At 43.5% G+C, this 20,506-nt stretch overlaps 1 protein-coding gene across 1 annotated transcript in view; it reads left to right on the top strand.

Moving 5' to 3' along the window:
- Positions 1 to 20,506, top strand: part of LOC107109754 (rho guanine nucleotide exchange factor 10-like) — a gene marked incomplete at its 5' end in the record, with an annotated part of 99,195 nt that overhangs the window by 49,326 nt on the left and 29,363 nt on the right. The window contains 2 exons of the mRNA XM_015410442.1: positions 473 to 615; positions 15,600 to 15,774. Of these exons, the coding sequence (XP_015265928.1) occupies positions 473 to 615; positions 15,600 to 15,774 (318 nt within the window). The remainder of the gene's footprint in view (positions 1 to 472; positions 616 to 15,599; positions 15,775 to 20,506) is intronic.

Genomic DNA, 20,506 nt, shown 5'->3' with positions numbered 1-20,506 from the left:
AGTTCCGGTCTTGGTAAAGCTGAACACTGGGATTAAAGCTTTAGCCTGTGACAACAACATTTGTCTTTTATGATGCAAAGGCACCACACAATTTTCTGAAAAGTTCTGTATACTGTTTCCTTCCTGACATAGGTCTACCTCTTCAGTCACAGGCTGTGGGTAGACAATATCTTTTCAGAGATTGGCAGCCAGAATGATAAAGCCATTGTTGCCCATGGTTACATGCATTCATTGTTGTTGTTTTCATTTATCCCACTACTGTCTATGGCAAAGGTTTTTGAAGCACTATAAAACATGCAAAACTTGTTTGAACAGAGACCATATTGAGGCAGGAAAAAGTGGCTGAGTATACACCGAACAAGAGGGGTATTGCCATGCTGGCAATGAACAGATATTGGAGCATTCTCTGTGTGTGCGCGCGCAAATGATGTCTTTTTTTAATGCACTGCTGCATCTTTCTGTTTTGCTAAAGATGGCACCTGGAATTCAGAACCCCAGAAAGTAGTGAAGTTGGATGTTTTGCCAGTGAGAAGTCTTCTTGTCATGGAAGAAACCATTTGGGCTGCTTCTGGTGGACAAATTTTTATAATTAGTACTGAGACACATGCTGTAGAGGTAAACAGGTTTTTTTTAACATTTCATATTGTGTCATACTATACTTTTCCCCTTGTGAGATATATGCTTTTCATACTGGTAAACTCTGACACATATAGAAGGAAGAATTGTATATATTTTTTAATTGATCTGATTTGTTCTGGATGCATCATAGCTTGGGTAGGAATGAAGTAAATGAGTAATGCTTTAAAGGCCTGACACTATTTTCTCCTCAGAAGCGGAATTCTAAACACTGCTTGAATTGGAGACAAGCAAACTGGAAGCCATTTTGAATCGCCCATTGTCAGTCCTGCTTTTGGTATTACCTTTTCACATTGCTGATTGGTTATAGGCCTGAGTAGGTAGTAGGGTTGCCAGCCTCTGGGTGGGACCTGGAGATCTCCTGGGATTACAACTGATCTCCAGATGATAGGAATCACTTCCCCTGGAGAAAATGGCTGCTTTGGAGGATGGACTCTCTGCATTATACCCTGTTGAGGTCTCTTCCCAAATCCCACTTTTCCTGGCCCCACCTCCAAATCACAGCAGATAAAATAATATCAAAATAAATATTTATTATATGGTGTACACAATAGTAAAATTAAAAACATAGGCCCTGAATATCAGACTTCATTAAGAGTCAGAACAAGCTTTACATAAGCAGTAATAATTTCCCATACAAAGTTGATGAACATGTCAAATGACTAACAGAAGACCATATGCATTTTGGCCTCAAGGGCCTTCTGCAGTGGTCAGTAATACATACTTTAAAAAAAACACATCCAGCCCTGATCTGGATAGCCCAGGCAAGCCCAATCTCATCATATCTCAAAAGCTAAGCAGGGTCGACTCTGGCAAGTACTTGGATGGGAGACTTCCTTGAAATACCAGGAGTTGGGAGGTGGGGGCAGGCTTTATTCAGCCACCTCTCTGAATATTCTCCAGGCCCCAGTAGGGGTCAGTCACCAGAGGTCACCGTGACTTCCAGGTGCATATGCATGTGCACACGCACACGCATGCACATATTAAAACACACACACACACAAATCCAGAAAATATTATACATCAATCCTGACCAGGTGTTGTTATCTTGTATATTGTGTGGTATGATGTAATCTTATAAAGCAGGTCATGGATCCCTTAACATGGTATCTGCACTCACACATAAATCTTCATTGATGTTGTAATCTGGTATATATATGATTTCAGTTGCTGATAGATGATGCACATATCCAGAAATACTGGAGTTTCCCAAGCCAGAGTTGGAAACTCTGGTGGTGGGGGGGAGGGAGCGAGAATCTTTACTTCCACATGCTGAATAATCTGAATTACATTCTCTTGCTTCTTGTTAATGTAATTCCTCTTCCATTCAAATCTCAGTTCACATTGTCATGCTCTAAACTTTCCTTTTCAGGACAATTTTTTTCATACAATGATCATGTCACATCAGGCAATGATCAGCCATTTTTAAGAAAGGATTAAATTAAAGATCTGAAAGAACTACTTCTCAACTACTCTGAGTTGTACAGAAATCTCTATTACTCATATACTCCTTGTGTGTGTTAGATTTGCCTTTTATTATATGAAGGTGTTGTCTGCACATAATCTTATTCTTTCTTTAAGTCACAGAGAAGCTGATAAACCAGACAATGCATATTTTGGCTTTCAGGGAATATTGTTATTGGAAAGTTGTTAGACCAGGTATCAAAAATGAATGGTATTTGTGGTACTGAGCCATTCAAATTGAATAAGTTAATAACTTTTCTCCCTTTGTCACAATACAAGAACTCATGGGCACCCCATGAAATTAATGAGCAGTAGGCTTAGAACAGATAAAAGGAAGTATTTCTTCACCCAAAGAGTAATTAACAAATGGAATTCACTTCTGCAGGAAGTGGTAGCAGTTTACAAGTATTGACAGCTTCAAAAGGGGATTGGATAAACATCTGGAGCAGAGGTGCATCAGTGGGTATTAGCCACAAGGTATAGATGGAACAGTATGTCTGGGGCAGTAATGCCATGTATTCTTGATTATTGGGGGGCAACAGTGGGAGGGCCTCCTGATGGCACCTGGGTTTTGGCCACCGTGTGACACAGAGTGTTGGACTGGATGAGCCATTGGCCTGATCCATCATGGATTCTGTTATGTTCTTAATTTACAATGTAACTTTGTGCTTATATATTACACTTAGGTCCTAGCCATTTTTTTTTACTAAGGTCATGTCTTATGTATCCTTTTAATCTGATCAGTGGCTTTCATGTTTGAAGAGAGCAGATGACTTAAAACGCACATTCCATGAAAGTGAGGCCATTTTTCTAGAGAATATAAACTTTACACATAACCCCAACTCTCTTCATCTATATCTATTACGTAGTCAACTTATCCTGGTAGTGCAGGACCCATAGCAAACATTCTGTGGGGTAATGTGAGCTGGGCTGGGTAATACAAGTACTGAGGCTGATAAGTTATGTATTGATGGAACAGCAGGGTAAAGTGTGTCTACCAAGGGCACGAGGGGCATTAATAGACAGAGACAATATTTAGAGCCAGGTAAAATTAGGTCCATAATTTTCATTAATGAAGATCCAAACAGTTTGGCATCTAGAACGCCATCTTCTTGCTGGATAGGAAATGGGAAGAGATCCTTCCCAGACACCAGAGCAGTTTAGGCATCAACCACTCTTTGCCAGAATCTCTGTCTAATGCCAAACTAATGCAAAACAAACAAACAAAAAAACCCACCCCAACTCATTGTTAACAAACAGCTATAAGAAGGCTGGAACTGGAGGTGATCAGATTTCTCTGTGTCCATCCCTGCTTCTGGAGGTTCAATCTGGTAATCTGTTCCTCCAGTAAATTTAGAGGTGGAACTAGGAATGGATAGAGAACAGATCTCTCTGTCCCTCACTCTCCATCTACCTTTTAAAAGTCATCTTCCCCCACCAGTGTGAACATGGAAACAAAACCTGGAGGTGACATTATTGCATATTTAATCTATTCCATGATTTTGGGATCAGGGAAAATTCATGTCGATCACTTTCCTAAGCTTCCCCAGCATTTTGTTTTCTCCTGCCCAAGAAGGGGCATTCTTGGCAAAGTGACATCAGACAGAGAGACTTTCAGATGCTGCATGTGTCACCCACTTTGGCCACACTTCTCCCCACCTACCCACCATCTTACAAGAGTATCTTTCAATTGTTATCCACCCCTTCACAGCACTGACATAACCATGCCTCTGCTTAAGGATGCTAGCAGTCCTTGGTAAACAAACAAAGCCCATAAGCTTTCCCCCTTTTTGGTCTATTAAATGTTTTCAAACTAATTGGCACGTTTCTCTGCATCTCTGTTGCCTCCTACTCACTGTTCCTTCCTTGCTGTGTGTTTGTCATTTGGGATCTTCATCTTGAAATCTCAGTTGTACCCTGAGGTAGGCTGATCCTTTAAATATGACTTCCAGGCCAAAGAACTTTTGGAAGCTATGTGCCAACCATGATTGATATCTCTGATTCTAATGTCTCTAGGTCTGGGTGTAACTTGGAATGCTCTTTTTTTGTTGTAAGAAACAATTGAGGGTGTTTTTCAAAAAACAAAAAAACAAACAATGCTGCAACTATTAAAACAGCTGACCTTGGCAAGGGAGAATGTCCCCAGAAGAATTTCATGCAAATTGTGCCAGCCTCAGTCATTCCAATAGGTTCCAAAGGCTGCTCATAAGAGTGTTGGGACAAGACTGTACTGGCAGGCATGGTAATAGTGAGGCCAAATGCCCTTAAATTCATAGCTGTGGTGTCTCTTGGGCAATAGAAACTTCCAACCTGCCAAAACCTGTCCTAGTGCAATTCTATGAGTTATTAGTATGCATCAGCATATAAATGCCAGAGCTCTTTTCTTTTTTGCTACATTTATGGATTTAGAAATAGTTTACAAAACTAATATAGAAAAAAGCTAGGGAAAAGTATAATAATATATCGTATGCCATTTGTCTGGAATGCTCATATCAATTATGCCAGTACAGCTGGTACACCCCAATTAGTCAGTGCTCTTTCTTGTAGTTCCTAGACAGGCACTGTGGTGCATACTATTGAAGGTAAGGTGTGTTTTTTTAATCATCATTAAGCTTTCATGGTGCAACCTTAGCTCTGGGGGCTAGTTCCACTCTCCACATGCATGTTTTAGCATGTATGCTTTGTATAGATATTTATAATTCTGTCCAGATATTTATGCCTCCCTTTTTCTCCATGATGGAGTCCCCAAAACTTACAACTGTTGTTCTCCCCTTCTCCAATTCTTTCCTCATAACAGTAACCCTGTAAGGTAGATTTGGCTGAGAGTGTGACTGGCCCGGGGACACCAAGCTTATTTTGCCTGTACAGGCCCACTTAACAAGCTGCTTTTTCAGAACAGTTGCAGCTTCAGTCTAGGAGTCTGATGCACATAAAAACTCCACATTCCTTGGGGTTCCGATACTGACCTTTCATCCTGGTATTCTGGGGGGGAAAGTTACAATGTTTGATTTAGAATAATCCTACTCTTCCACATTTTTGTTGGATGAAACACATTAGTACGTTATTTTAAAAAGCATAGAAAGGAATCTGAAATGTGCTAGATAAGCAGAAAATACCCCATGTTCCTTGGTAGTGTGCCTAAGTACTTTTCGTTTGTTCATTCTCTCTCTCTCTCTCTCTCTCTCTCTCTCTCTGCCAAAGTGGTAACAAGTCAGTAGCTTGTCTTATCTCTGCTCTCTGTTTCTCTCTCTCTCTCTCTCTCTCTCTCTCTCTCTCTCTCTCTCTCTCTCTGCCAAAGTGGTAACAAGTCAGTAGCTTTTCCTGAACAATGGGGCCCATTATATGGAGCCCTGCTATGCTTGAGAAAGCCTGGCTCAGCCCTTGGCACCGCTCCTTGGGCCAGGAATCACAAAGGGGTGTGTAAGTGGGGGGAAGAGCTGCCATAACAATGACGGGACATCTCAGGCACCAGCGTTTTAAAAGAATCCTCTGTAGGATTCTAAATATGTGGTAGAACTCTTAGTGTTGCCATAGAGCAAGAGCACTTGAAAGAGAGAAGTAAAGGCCTCAGGGAAAGGGGTGTGTGAGGCAAAGACAGAGCGCTCTCTCTCTCTCTCTCTCTCTCTCTCTCTCTCTTAGAGACAGCCAACAGAATGCGTTTTCAGGGACAGCTACCATAGTGCTTCATCAGATCTTGCCCTCATGGAAGATTCAGGTGGAGGACTATGACTTACAGGAGTACCTACTCTTTTTTTTCTCTGACAGAGGAAAGAAAGAGCTCCCCACACTGGCAGCAACCATAGTGCTCTGTCCCTGTCTGGGAAAGCTCTGTGGGGGCTGTGGGTGTTTGTTTTCTCTCTGATGAACGAGGGGAAAAAACCAGTTCATGTGTCACAGTAGGCAATGGGGGAAAGGGGGGGGGGGGGAGTGGGAAGAGGCCAGGTGGCTGCTGCTTCAATGTTTTGTTTTGTTTCTTTAGCTGGACCACTTTTATTTTTGAATATTTCTCACTGTAGCTATTCATTGATTGATGGAAGCTGCTATTAGATGTATAGGCAGCCAACTATACTGTACTGTCAGACCAGGACTGCTATATTATTTTAAAAATTCAGCTTCTCTGCAATTTTCTGAACAGTTAGTCCTTCAGTATGATGCTCTTCCAGATGAATTTTTAAAAACCTGTTGGTTTCTAGGACCACGTGATTTAAGGATGTCACCTTTTTTAAAAAAGAAATAATCATGAACACTTTGTCCATTTCTTCCCATATCAATTATTTACCTGGATATACATATGAGTTGTTTTCCTTTCTTTGTGTTTTAATGTGACTGACTGAGTGACTGCTTTCAATGATGCTTTGGACTCTGGTTGCAACTGTATGCATAACATATAACATTTGGGAACAGATCATTTAAAAATATTAGTTCATTGACCAGTGCAACTCACTGCCATTTTTTTTTCTGAAGTGCAAAGTTTCTCCCAATACTGTACATTGTATGTTTTTAATTTTGGAATTGTAAACCTCCTTGAGCCACAATTTGTGGAATGTGGAAGGTTGGTACACTAGCTAAGGATATTCCATTTGCTCTGGATAGGCTGAGAGAGGTAGATAGGAGTCTTTTTCATGCAACATTCCATTGAGTTTCAATGTACGTAGGGGAGGAAGTAACACTATGGTAGCAAATTATATGTCTGCTATTTTGTGTGCTGCCTTGAAGTTTCATAAAGAACCCATCTGCTAGGGAATGTGTGTATGTCAGCACCTCTCTGGGGTTCTTGATCATAGGAACAGTGAGCAAAAGCATGTTCAGTTAAGGGGGGGGGGCTGTGGCTCAGTGGTCGAGCATCTGCTTGACATGCAGAAGGTCCCAGGTTCAATTCATGCCATCTCCAGTTAAGAGGACCAGGTGGCAGGTGATGTGAAAGCCTGAGATCCTGGACAGCTGCTGCTAGTCTGAGTAGACAATACTGACCTTCATATAAGGCAGCTTCATGTGTTCACTTGCATGCATATAGAATCTTCATACACCTTCAAGTGAAAGTGCACAAACAAGGGACACAGCTTGCTGTCACAATGCAGCTTTCCCTTCTCTGTTCATTGAGTGTTCAGTCACCCAAGAACATTGTGTCAAAGGGGCAACAGTGGAAAGAAGAACCAGGTTGGAAACAATAACAAAATCCAACAATAAGCTATGAGCAGTTACAACCAAATATCACTCTAGGCAGAACCAACGGGTGGAAATTAAATCAGGAGAGTTTTCGGCTAAATATTAGGAAGAACTTCCTGACAGCAGTTCCTCAGTGGAACAGGCTTCCTCAGGAGGTGGTGGGCTCTTCTTTGGAGGTTTTCAAACAGAGGCTAGATGGTCGTCTGACAGCAATGCTGATTCTGTGAATTTAGGCAGATCATGAGTAGGAGTGTGCAAAAAAAATGCCGGTATTTTTCGGGTTTGGGTAAATCAGACCCAAAAAATATCAGTAAATGCTGAATTTCCCCAGTAAAATACCGGTAAGGTATTTGGATTGGGGGTATATTTGGTATTCCCGAATATATTGAGGTCTATTTTACACCACCTGAGGGAAAGGAGGCATGTTAGAATGCCTTCTTTCCCTCTGGTAGAACCTACAGATTTCCCTGTCAATTTCACTCCTTGCCAGTCAGCTGGGAGTGAAATTGCCAAGGGAAAGTCTGGCTCTCTGCCTTCCCTTCTCTAGCTGACAGATTGTAGCTGGAAAAGGGCCAGCAGGGAACCTAGGCATGTTTACAATGCCTTTCTTTCCCTCCTCGAGATTGGGGAGGGAAAGAAAGGCATTTAAACATGGCCCCCACCCCCTTCCCTTGGGCCCAGGGAAGGAAGGGGACATGTTTGCCTGGCTGCCCTCAATCTCCCCAGCCAGCCTGCCCAGGCGTGCAGGCTGGGGAGACCGAGGGCAGCCAGGCAAACATGCCTGCTTCCCTTCCCAATCTTCTCCAGGTGCCCCACAGCCACGGGGCACCTGGAGAAGATCAGGAAGGGAAGCAGGCATGTTTACAATGCCTTTCTTTCCCTCCCGGACATCGGGGAGGGGAAAGAAAGGCATTTAAACCCAACAGCTGACTGGCGGCTGAGCTGGCTGTTAGATTTAATGAGGCCTTTTTTGTATAGCAAAATGAACTCGAAAAAAAGCCGGATAATTACGGCTTTTTCAGGTTCAGCTATACTGGTAGCCGAATACAGAACTGTGATTTGTATTCAGCTTATGTGATACCCGAAAAATACGACAACATATTTTTGGGTATTTTTTTTTTGGTGTGGTTATAGCCAAATTCACATCCCTAATCATTTATTTCTTTATTTATTACTTTAACTTTTACCCCGCCCTCCCCGCCAAGGCGGGCTCAGGGCGGCTTCCACAAAACAGATGAACAATATACATTTTACAAATGATAAAATGCAATAAATCATTTAAAAAACACACAAATCAGTTTAAAACATAACTTCGATGGTGATAGGTTAAGGACACATTCAGCGGTGCCACTGCGCTAGGTCATGCTGGGTCTGAGTTCACACAGGGCGCTGCTGGTAGGACGCTGCTCCTAATGGAATGCCTGCCTAAAAAGCTCTGTTTTCACGGCCCTGCGGAACTGTGAAAGGTCCCAGAGGGCCCTGATCTCGGCAGGAAGTTCATTCCAACATGACGGAGCCACAAACGAGAAAGCCCTGGTCCTAGTTGCCGTCAACCTGACTTCCTTTGGGCCAGGGAGGTTCAGGCGGTTTTGGGATCCTGATCGCAGTGCTCTCTGGGGAACATGCGGGTAAAGGCAGTCCCTCAGGTAGGCCAGTCCCTGACAATAAAGAGCTTTAAAGGGCAAAACCAGCACCTTGAAATGGGCAGCCCCATGTAGAGAGCATTGCAGTAGTCCAGCCTTGAGGTGACCATAGCATGGATCACTGCAGCCAGATCATTGTGTTTGAGGAAGGAAACCAACTGCCTAATCAGCCGAAGATGGTAAAAGGCTGCCTTGGCAGTGGCTGCTACCTGGGCCTCCTTGTTAAGGAAGCATCCAGGAGCACTCCCAAGCTCCTTACCCTCGGCACTGGCACCAACGGCGCCCCACCGAAGGCCGGGAGTGGAATCCCTATCCCCGTACCGCTCCGATTCAAGCACAGGACCTCCGTCTTTGTCGGATTCAATTTCAATCGACTCAGTCTAAGCCATCCAGCCATGTCCTGTAATGCCTGGTCCAGATCTTCCGGGGTAGAGTCAGACTGACCACCCAACATCAGATAGAGCTGGGTGTCATCCGCATATTGGTGACAACCCAGCCCATGCCTCTGGCCAATCTGGGCAAGGGGGCACATATTGATGTTGAATAACATCGGGGAGAGCACAGCCCCTTGGGGCACACCACACACTAGTGGGTGCCTTCAGGACTGCTGCTCCCCGATGGCCACCCTTTGTCCCCAACCTTGGAGAAAGGAGACAAGCCATTGCAAGGCAAGCCCCTGTGGGAGGGGAGGGCCCTTTCTTACACACCCAGGGAAATGCTGACCACCACTTTGGAGTCAGGAAGCAATTTTTCTCCAGGCCAGTTTGGCTGGAGATCCTGGAGGTTTTTTGTCATATTCTGGGCATGGAACAGTGGTCACTGGTGGTGTGGGGGGAGGTATTTGTGAATTTCCTGCATTGTGCAGGGGGTTGGACTAGATGACCCTGGAGGTACCTTCCAACTATGATTCTACGATTCTACTTCAAGGAATATCACTTAACGTCAATGTATTCTTTTTTTAACTGAACTTTTTGAAGGCTATTGTGACCCTTGACTCACCATTGTAGTCAAATCACCTGCCTCTGCAGTAAAGGTAAAGGTAAAGGTTCCCTTGCTCGAAAGCCAGTCGAATCCGACTCTAGGGTTGCGGTGCTCATCTCCGTTTCAAAGCCGAAGAGCCAGCGCTGTCCGAAGACGTTTCCGTGGCCATGTGGCCGGCATGACTAAAAACCAAGGCGCACGGAACGCTGTTACCTTCCCACCGAAGTGGTCCCTATTTATCTACTTGCAATTTCTTGCTTTCGAACTGCTAGGTTGGCAGGAGCTGGAACTAGAGACAGGAGCTCACCCTGTCTTGCGGCACCCGGGTCTTGAACCGCTGAACTACTGACCTTCCACAGCCTGCAGTTCAGCGTCTTAACCACTTGAGCCACCGCAGCTCCCGCCTCTGCAGTAGCTAAGTGCTAATGTAAAGCTGACTTGGGGGGCAAGGAGAATACTCCAGCTGGCTTCCCAAACAGAAGTAACTTAGGTGGAGCTAAGTAAATTGGGAGATTAGAAGCAGCAGGAAATTGAAAGAAAACAGGGAGCTCTCACCCTTCTGACTGTAGAGCTGCCAGCCACCCACTAAGGGCAGGGAATCCCCCACCACCAGCTGCCACCCCACACACACACACACACACACCAATCAGCTGGCTAGCGGGGGAGAATGTTTGGAATAATGGGGATGGATGGCAGCTGTGTCCTGACGCAGCAACATCACTTCTGACATGCACCGGAAGTGATGTTAATGTGTACCATGGACATTCTGGTATTTGGGCAAAACTCTGGTAAAAAAGGAGTTTAAGTGAATTGGCAGTCCTATCTGGCAGCTATTATGAAATAGCCAAGACTAGGGTTGCCAAATCCGAAGTTCTTACCGGCGGGGGATCGTCCGGCCGTTCCTGGAGCTGCTCAGAGATGCGCGCGCGCCGCCAGGACATCACCAGAAGTGACGTCACACGCTGGGCGGGGCCACACCATTTGAGGGGAAAACAAAGAGTTTTCCCCTCAAATGGCGTGACTCCGCCCCCAGCGTGCGACGTCACTTCTGGGTGACGCGTACGCGGGGGTGGGGTTTCCCCCGGGCCCCGATTCCGGCGCGCCGGGAATCGGGGCTCCGAAACGGGGGATTCCCCGCCCCCCGGCTGCATTTGGCAGCCCTAGCCAAGACAAATTTATACCAAGGCGACCTGACCTCTCCTTTCTCAAATCTGAGGTGTGAATGAGAAAGAAAAACAAAATGGGAAGTATATCTGTTCTGCCTGGAGTCCAAAGGACCCCACGGAGTACTTCCATGTATGTATTGAGGCTTCTGAAGCCCTCTTTCCTATGACGGCACATCTCCCAGAAATAGAGCTATCAGCCCGGATGAATACTGGGTGGCATAAATGTATGATTTTATTATTTTTGTAGCAATTGTGTTGATTTTGAATTCGCTTCTGGAACAAGTGAGGCGATACCTGACTGGAGCTGCTATAGTGAGTGCAGTTGGCATGTCACTGATTGGGTAAGCTCAAACTTTTCAGTGTCTGTTAAAAGATGGGCACCAACATCTTGCACCTGCTGAGTTTTCTAATTCTCTTAAAGGGTATACCTATGTAAAGCACAGTATAGTAGTCCAGCCTGGATTTTTCCAGAAGTATTTTTACAGGAAGGGGCAGAACCTACACAGTAAATGTAAAAGATTAAAAAGTAACTTTAGCTACAGCTACAAACTGTTTCTCAAAAAGCAAGAACATATCCAGAAGCAGCCCATGGCTCTTGAGTCCTTTCCGCACTTGGATCTTATCCCTGGCTTTATCAGAGTTCAACTTGTGACACAATACCTTGCATTTATCCCTGGTTATAACAGCATCCGTTTATCCTGGGACAAGTGTGGGGCAAAACCGGGGTGACCTCAATGTAAAGTGGAAACAAAAGATACCCTGAGATAATTACAGGAGTGACCTCAAGTGTAGTGTAGAATGTAAAAATACCCCGAGATAATTACAGTGGTGAACTCGAGTATAGTGTAGAATGTAAGTTCGGGGAAAAGGTTGAATCGGGATTTCAGGTCTAGTGCAGAATCACTCTTGGAGTAGGTTTTCTTTCTAACCAGGTGGTATTTTGAAATAACAGTGTGATTTATTTTCTATGTGTTCTTCTGTATTCATCAATATTGAATATGTCAGTAAACAGGCTCGCGGGCTTTTTCAGTTGATATGTACCTTTTATCTCTTTGGAGAAGTTTCCTTGTTTTCTCTTGAGAGGCTTTTAAAAGTAACGTGTAGAACCCCATTGAGCAGAAACATATTTGAAAATCTACATTTACTGCCAGTTCTCTTTGGGTGTGAATCAGAAACAGCGCCACTGAATTCCACAAAGCTGTTTAGATTTCAACCAGTTATGATTTCAAAAAGGAATTATTAAATTAGGTAGAGAGAATAAGTGTGTGTCATTCAGTACATTAATGGAAGGAAATGTGGTCTAGTAGAAAGAGGGCTGGGTTGTGTCGAGCTAGGTAGCTCCCTGGATTTTGTCATGGATTGACTTGTTGGTTTATTAATTGTTTTCAAATCTGTATTTTAATCTGAAGGCCTGTGGTACAGAAAAGCAGCATATAAGCGCACTAAACAAATAAATAGGTACAAATCCACATTTACCTATGAAGCTCATTCTTTTGGATCCAAACGACTGTGTTTGCTCCATTCCCCCCCTTCCTGCCTCAGACACCCCCCATGTCATTCCCCAGGGTCTCCTATCCCCCAGGAACAGCATTTCATGAAGATCAGTGAGCTGAAGTGGAACGGGGAGGTAGAAAAGTTCCACTCTGCCACTGGAAAATATACTCTAGTTCTAACCCATTGGGTGGATTTGTGCCAATCACAATCTCTCATTGGTACCATCTTGATAGGCTTGTTGTGAAGGTAAAGAAGGGGATGAAACCATGTTGTACATTGATTTGAAAGGGTGGGATCAGAGTATAATAAATACTGTGTTGCATCCATGGTAGAATTGCCAGCTTTCAGGTGGGACGTGGACATCTCTCAGGATTACAACTGATCTCCAAACTACAGGGAACGCTTCCCCTGGAGGCAGTGGCAGCTTCAGAGGGTGGACTCTGTGACATCACATCCCTGCTGAGCTGGGAGTTGACAGTCCCATTCTGAAGTGGCCATCTATGAAACAGGAGTCCTGATTTCTACCATCCTGTGTTCTTTATGACTTCTGAGTGTCCCTAAGCCTTAGAAGTAGCTTTTTCAGTGAAGTGGACTATTGAAGATGGGAAGTTTCCACTAGTAGAACTCTGCTGATGGTTTCTTTGCTTCCAACCCACAATAAATGAATGAACCAAAAGAAACAAAATACTAAGTTAGAAACGGAGGGCGGCACTGTTTGTTTGGACAGTCAGATAAGAAATGCTTCCCGAGAGACAAGCTGACATAGGGGCTGTGCACAATTTCAGCAGCGTGTGCTGCATTGTGGATTCACTCAACACCATCTTACTTGGGAGATAGCTTATCCCAGAGATGTTTTGCTTTTTGTGCATGGGGGAAAAAAATCTTTTGTATCCTTAATACAGAGGCACATTGAGAAATGACTGTATAAGAACCTGAGCTTTTCAGTTGCTGATCTAATCCATGAGAAAAGAACAAGAGTCCAGTAGCACCTTAAGGACTAACAAAATTTATGGCAGGGTATGAGCTTTCCTGGGTCACTGCTCCCTTCTATAAATAACTTCAGTATCTGAAGAAGTGAGCAGTGGCTCACGAAAGCTCATACCCTGACACAAGTTTTTGTTAGTTTTGAAGGTGCTGCTGGTCTCTTGCTCTTTTCTACTCCTACAGACAGATTAACACGGCTACTCACAATGCATGAGAGGAGATGAGCCTACATTGCCTGCATAGATTAGTTTACAAGACAAATACTGTGTATTTCTCGGATATAAAAGCTATGCAAACAAGTAGACATAGGTTTTTTGTGGTACTGAACTTGCTCTGTATTCCAGTATTTCTCACTGGCATAGCAATGCTCATGACTTTTTCAAAAAGAATCCAACACTTGCCCCCCCCCCAACGTCCAAAGGCCATCTTTTAAATTACTAATATTCATAATGCTTGCTAACCTATGTTAATCATAAAGCAAGCAATACTACTGCATGATATCCCATGATGATAATGTATCACAGCAACTGATGATCCCCAAATCACCCATTTTGGTAGGTTTAATTTATCCCTAATAATAGCATTTTTTCCTTGTGTAAGCTCAGTTTTGAATGTATCTTTAATAGCATTTTAACACATTTTAAAAGTGGATTTTAGTTCTTTATTGACTCTTCCCATAAGTAACTTCAGTAAACTGATTTGACAAAACTAATGCTACCTTTCTTGGCTATATAATTTTCTTCTTCATTGCTGTGTTCTTTACTTTGGATAGTGCCATCTGTTCCCATATTTATTTATGAAAGAGAGAATTCAGAACTGGTTTTCTGCAGGATCGCATAACTGGAACTGTCCCATTTTTTTGCCCATGTCCTTATTAGAATAAATTTGGGGATTTTTTTTCAGATATAATATAAATTGGATGTTTCATTTTGTTTTTTAATCAGTAGCTTGGATCCTAATCTAAGCTGTTTGTACCACATCTTTGTCTGTTGCAAAGCTGCTCCTTGGATGTGCAACACTTTCTTCTGGTGCTAGGTGCTTTTTGTTTCACTGTAAAACACTGTTCTTGCATGAATGGAAGCTCTTTGCACCAGGAGAACTTGTCATTCATTGAAGGACTGCTTCCACAACTTATTAAAATGTTCAGCTCTTGGAAGTATGCTCGAGGCCGAATCATACTTTGTTATTTATTTATTTTTTGTGCCTTGCACACATGTATCTAAGTGTCCTGGTTTCCCTGCAATACACACTGAAGCAATGACTAGAGGCCTCTTCTTTGTTGGGTACTGCCAAGGAAACCCAGGTTTTTTTAAGGTCCATGCAATGTGTAAAAAATGTATATTACCACCATTTAATTTGCCATCTGTTTTATTTATTACATTTTTGTTATCCCAGCCTTCTCCGGTGGAGCTCAGAGTAGGATGTATGATCCTCTCTTATATTCCTTTTTATTCTCCAAACAACCCTGTGAGACTGAGCCACAGCAGTTGGCTCAAGGTTAGGGTGCTTCATGGCTGCATGGGGATTTGAACCTGGGCCTCTCTAGCTAGCACAGAGTTGGATCCAGACTAAATTTTCCAATGGAAGAATGGAAGTTTCCTGTCCCCCCCCCCCCAACACACACACTGAAGCTTACTGATCTCCACACAGTACTGCTCTGGGGAATAGGGGACCCCGAGGAGTGACATGAAGGTGTCTGCATTGGGAAGGGGGAATCAGAAATTGCAGATTTAGCCTGGATCCATTCCACTATCTTGAGGTGTACCCAAGCTTAAAAACTGGTCTCTAGAAAACAGGTAGGAAAACCCAAGTTCCTGTTGTAAATAAGTGATTTCTATTAGGAGTTTACCAGTAAACTACTAGTGAGAGGTAGCAGTTTCCTAATACCATCATTGATGATTCTGCCTTTTTTGGCATGGAAATAACATGGACAAGGAGAGTGTTCATTTGCACAGTATTACTACTACACATTCTTTCCCTTCTGAGAAAACAATGACATAATAAGGACTACTGAGATTGGTTGTTCTGCTCCATGACCTTTGACTTCTGTCTGTTTGTAACTCAGTGCCACTTTGAAGCTCATCAAGAGGAAGGGATGGTGATTTCCCATATGGCTGTGGCAGGAGTTGGAATCTGGATTGCCTTCACATCAGGATCTACACTTCGCCTTTTCCACACAGAAACCCTTAAGCACCTCCAAGATGTGAATGTTGCTACTCTTGTTCACAATATGTTACCAGGTACAGATATGCTTATTTAATGGCATCCATGCTTCCTTTAGTAATGCTTAGTGTTTTATGAACATGACTCCTAAACTGGAAATCTTTCTGATTACAGTAATAATAATAGGTATTTCAGTCACAGACCTAAGTTGAGGTCTCAGATAGGCTGTTGCTGGGATAGGTTTTCAATAGAAGTTTTCACAATCATTCCCCCAAAAAATTACAAACAGAAATGTATGAACAATGTGGGTGGAGGGACAAGAATTCCAGTAATTTCCAGTATTTACTTACTCTGGTGGGAATTAGGAGAACGGTTCATATACTCAAAAGTAATTTTTGCAGAGGAGATTAAACATAGAAAATTTCTGGATGACATCTTGCATAGTTTTAATTGCAGTGTAAATTTGCATGTATGTACACAAACATAAAATCAATTTTGGCATTTAAAATTGGAAGGCAGTCTTTTACAAATACACACTGAAACCAGGACTCTGCAATCCATGGCTGTTACTGATATTATGTGACTATAATAAATGATTATATGTAATGTGTAATTTTAGCAAAGTAGGGTTTCCCACTAGGGTTGCCAGATCCTCTCATCGCTCCAGTGGGGGGATTTGGGGGGCATCCCAGGACGTCCCTGACATTATGACATCACCCGAAAGTGATGTCATCACACCGGGAACGCTCTGGTTTAAGGGCAAAACTCTATGGTAAAACGGCTTAAAACCATGGAGTTTGCCCTTATACCAGAGTGTCCCCGGTGTGATGACATCACTTCCAGGTGACATCATCTTTTCGGGAAAGTCACGTGGGGATATGGCTGTTTGGGGGCGGAAAGAAGCCTCAAAAACCAGGGGAATCCCTGCCCCGACCTGGGGACTGGCAAGCCTATTTCCCACTGACTGGCAGTGACAAGTTCTTTGCCTGAAATGCAGTTGTAAAGCTATCTTGTCTCATAATACAGGTATAGCCCTGATGCCTGTATTTCCTTTGTAATTCTATTCAAGTTCTCAATTTCCTACCAGAACAAAGTTAAAAGTCCTGCTTTCTTTGCCGTGGGTAGTCTGGAAAAAATGGGGCATTTCCAATCATCCATGGAGTAGCCTTCCACCAACTTAAGTGGCTTTTCCACAAATCCTAGGGGTATAAATATTTTAATAGATCAATACATAAAAAAGAACATAACAAGAGCCCTGCTGGATCAGGCCAATAGTCCATCTAGTCCAGCATTTTGTCTCACACAGTGGCCAACCAGTTCCTCTGGACAGCCAACTACAGGGCATAGAGGCTGAGGCCTTCTCCTGATGTTGCCCTCCTGGCTCTGGGATTCAGAGGATTAGTGCCTCTGAATGTAGAGGTTCTCCTCAGTCACTGTGGCAAGTTCCCATTAATAGACTTGTCCTCCGTGAATCTATCTAATTCCCTTTTAAATCTGCTGTGGCCATCACTGCATCTTCTGGCAGCAAATTCCACATTTTCAGCACTCTGTGTAAAGTAGTATTTCTTTTTGTCTGTCTTGAACCTACTGCCCATCAGTTTTATTGAGTGCCTTCAAGTATGGGAGAGGGAGAAAAAATTCTCTCTGTCAACTCTCTGCACCCCATGCATCATTTTATAAACCTCTATCATGTCTAGGGTTGCCAAGTAGAACTTACCTTGGCGGCAGGGGACTCCTGGGTGGATCCCGGAGCGTGCGCCGCACACACGTCACCGGGAAGTGACGTTATGACGCCAGGCACGTTGGGGGCGGGGCCACGACCATACAAGGGAAAACCAAAGAGTTTTCCCTTTTATGGCCATGGCCCCGTGCCCGGCGTGCCCGCGTCACTTCCAGGTGACGCGCACGTCGGGGAGGAGTTCCCCCCGGGGCCCGATCTGGCAGCGCCGGGGAATGGGCCTCTGGGGCGGGGGGTTCCCCGCCCCCCGGGGGGACTTGGGATCCCTAATCATGTCCCTCCTTAGTTGTCTCTTTTCTAAACTGAAAAGTTCCAGACTCTTCAGCCTTTCCTCATAGGGAAGGTGCTCTAACCCCCTAACCATTGTGGTCACCCTCCTTTGTACTTTTTCCAGCTCTGCAATGTGTGTGGTGTTTTTTTTTTAGATACAATGATCAGAAATGTAAATAAACTTTGCTCAATGGATGGTAGGATGGGGAAAGATCCACCACAATTACCTGTTATTTCTCAGCAGTAAGATTTGCTTATTTTTGTTTTTCTTAATTGCTGACAAATATACAGAAACACTCCTCCCAGGCCTCCCCCCTGGCCTCCCTTTTTACAATGATAAATAAAACGGGTCAGATGCCTGCGGCCTGGTCCAATGCCATTATTGTTCCCATCTATAAGAAGGGACCACAACACATTCCTTCCAACTATAGGCCAATAAGTTTACTTTCTGTAATAGGGAAATTATATGCCAAATTCTTACAACTAAAGCTCTTTAATTGGACCTCATCTTCTAAGATCCTTGGTCCTGAGCAAATAGGGTTCAGCCAGGGGAAATCACCTCTTGATCATTGTATTCTCCTCTCTCAGTTGATAAATAAATATACAAAAAGAAAGGCCAAGCTTTGTGCTGCCTTTCTGGACTTTAAAGAGGCCTTTGACTCTGTTTCAAGGAACTTACTCTGGAGGAAATTTGATCATCTGCTTCCTGATAAGAGATTACTATTCCTTATCAGGAAATTGTATATGGCTACATCTTATCAGATTAGATGCCCTCCCCCTGGAAGACTTACTCCAAGGATTAATATAAATAAAGGGGTTAAGCAGGGCTGTATTTGGGGCCCTTCCCTTTTCAATCTTTTTAAAAATGACTTTGCCCCTTTTCTGTCTTTAGTTGATGGGCACAGCCCTAGACTTGGGTCTACGCATATATCTTTACTGCTGTACGATGATTATGCAGTCCTTTTGTCATCGACTCGTTTGGGGTTAAAGCGTTTACTTGATCGCTGCTATGAATATTGTGCTGCCAACTACCTGGAGTTAAATTATGATTAAATTATGAGAAGTCCAAAGTAGTGATCTTTTCCAACTCCTGGAAATTTCATGACTGGAAAATCAATGGTCATTCCTTGGAACAGGTCAAGGTCTTTAAATATCTTGGTGTTCATTTTCAATGCAACGCCTCTTGGGTATGTCACCGAAAAACAGCAATTAATACGGCCAAAGTAAATGCGGCAGCAATTTCCAAATTTTATTTTTCAGGAAGAGGTAACCAGTATATACCTGCTGCTTTAAAAGCCTTTAATGCTAAAATAGGGGCCCAGTTATTATATGGGGTGCCTATTTGGATCAATACAACTGGAAATCTCATAGAACAGCCTCAGTCCTATTTTCTGAGGAAAATCTTTGGGGTGCCAATGTGTGTCCCCTATGCAGCTTTATGCCTGGAATGTGGCCAGAACATGTTGATAACTAAAGCGTGACTAATTACAATTAAGTATTGGCTTCGCCTTCTTTTCAGTTCGGACCTAACACCTATCAGCTTCTACTGGAATCTAATGACTCTTAACTGGAATACCTATATAGAATCCAAAATTAAATCCCTGGATATCACCTTAGATTTCTTACTCCTTACTTCCGAATCTAAGGCTTTTTCAATTATAAGAGCCAATCTACTTTGTTCTGAGCTACATTCACTGTATAATGCCGCTAATAAAACCTGTTCACCCCTGTATTTTGGAATATCTCCAAAAGTTGGCCAAGCTGCCTCTTACCTGGACCAACTTCACACCCCCAAACTTCGTAGAGCCCTCTCTTTGGCGAGATTCAATGTATTACCTTTGGCCTTATTATCTGGCCACTTTCAGGGTATGCCCTTTTCTGACAGATGTTGCCCATGCACAAATGATAATATCAAAATGATTTTCCATGTCTTGTTTCAGTGCCCCTTCTACCATGCACTACGACTGAAATTTCTAAATTTTACTTTGGCTCAACTAGAAGAATATCTTGATTGCCTAAAGATCCTTATTCTTCTTGATAATCCAAACTTTGAGATAACGGAAACAGTTGCTAACTTTCTTTTTGGTGCATTTCTATTCGCCCTTTATTTAATTGATGGGTATACTTACTTGGTAATTCCTTGTTTCTGTATTTTGCAGATATTATTCTATGCTGTGGTTGTTGTTGTTTTTTGTTGTATATGGGTTTGCAAGGGTTACATGCCAATAAAGGTAACTGGACTGAAACACTCCTATGTCCTATCCATTGCCAGCCCTTCTGCCTAGCAATATTTCCACCAAATTCAAAATGTGAAGTGATTTAAACAAAATAATATGTTTTGTTCTTCTACATCCCTCTTCCAACCTCTTAGTTTCTCTTTAACACATAAACCAGGCAATCTGTGTTTCAGTGGATTCATTCAATCTAGGGTTGCCAAACCCCCCCCCCCCGGTTTGCCAGGGGTCCCCTGTTTTGGGGGGGGTTTACCCGTCGCCGGCCAGATGGCCATTGGGGGAAGCCCCGCCCCCAATACCCACAGCCACTCCCTTCTCTCTTGAGAGAGAGGGGTGGCTGCCTTTAAGTGCATGGACGTTTCCTCCCAAGCCCGATCTCCGCTTGAGATCAGGCTTGCAGGGAAATGTCAGCTCCGTGCACTTAAAAGGGAAATGCCGGCTCTTTGCTCTTAAAGGGGAAATGCTGGCTCCGTGCACTTAAAAGGGAAACGCCGGCTCCTTTAAGTGCAGGGAACTGGCCTTTCTGGAGATCATCACGTCGGGGATGCCCCGCCCCCTCCAGGAATG

This window comes from Gekko japonicus, unplaced genomic scaffold (assembly GCF_001447785.1).
Source record: "Gekko japonicus isolate JY-2015 unplaced genomic scaffold, Gekko_japonicus_V1.1 scaffold2054, whole genome shotgun sequence".
In the NCBI taxonomy this organism is placed as follows: domain Eukaryota; kingdom Metazoa; phylum Chordata; class Lepidosauria; order Squamata; family Gekkonidae; genus Gekko; species Gekko japonicus.
This window is presented reverse-complemented; position numbering and strand designations above follow the sequence as displayed.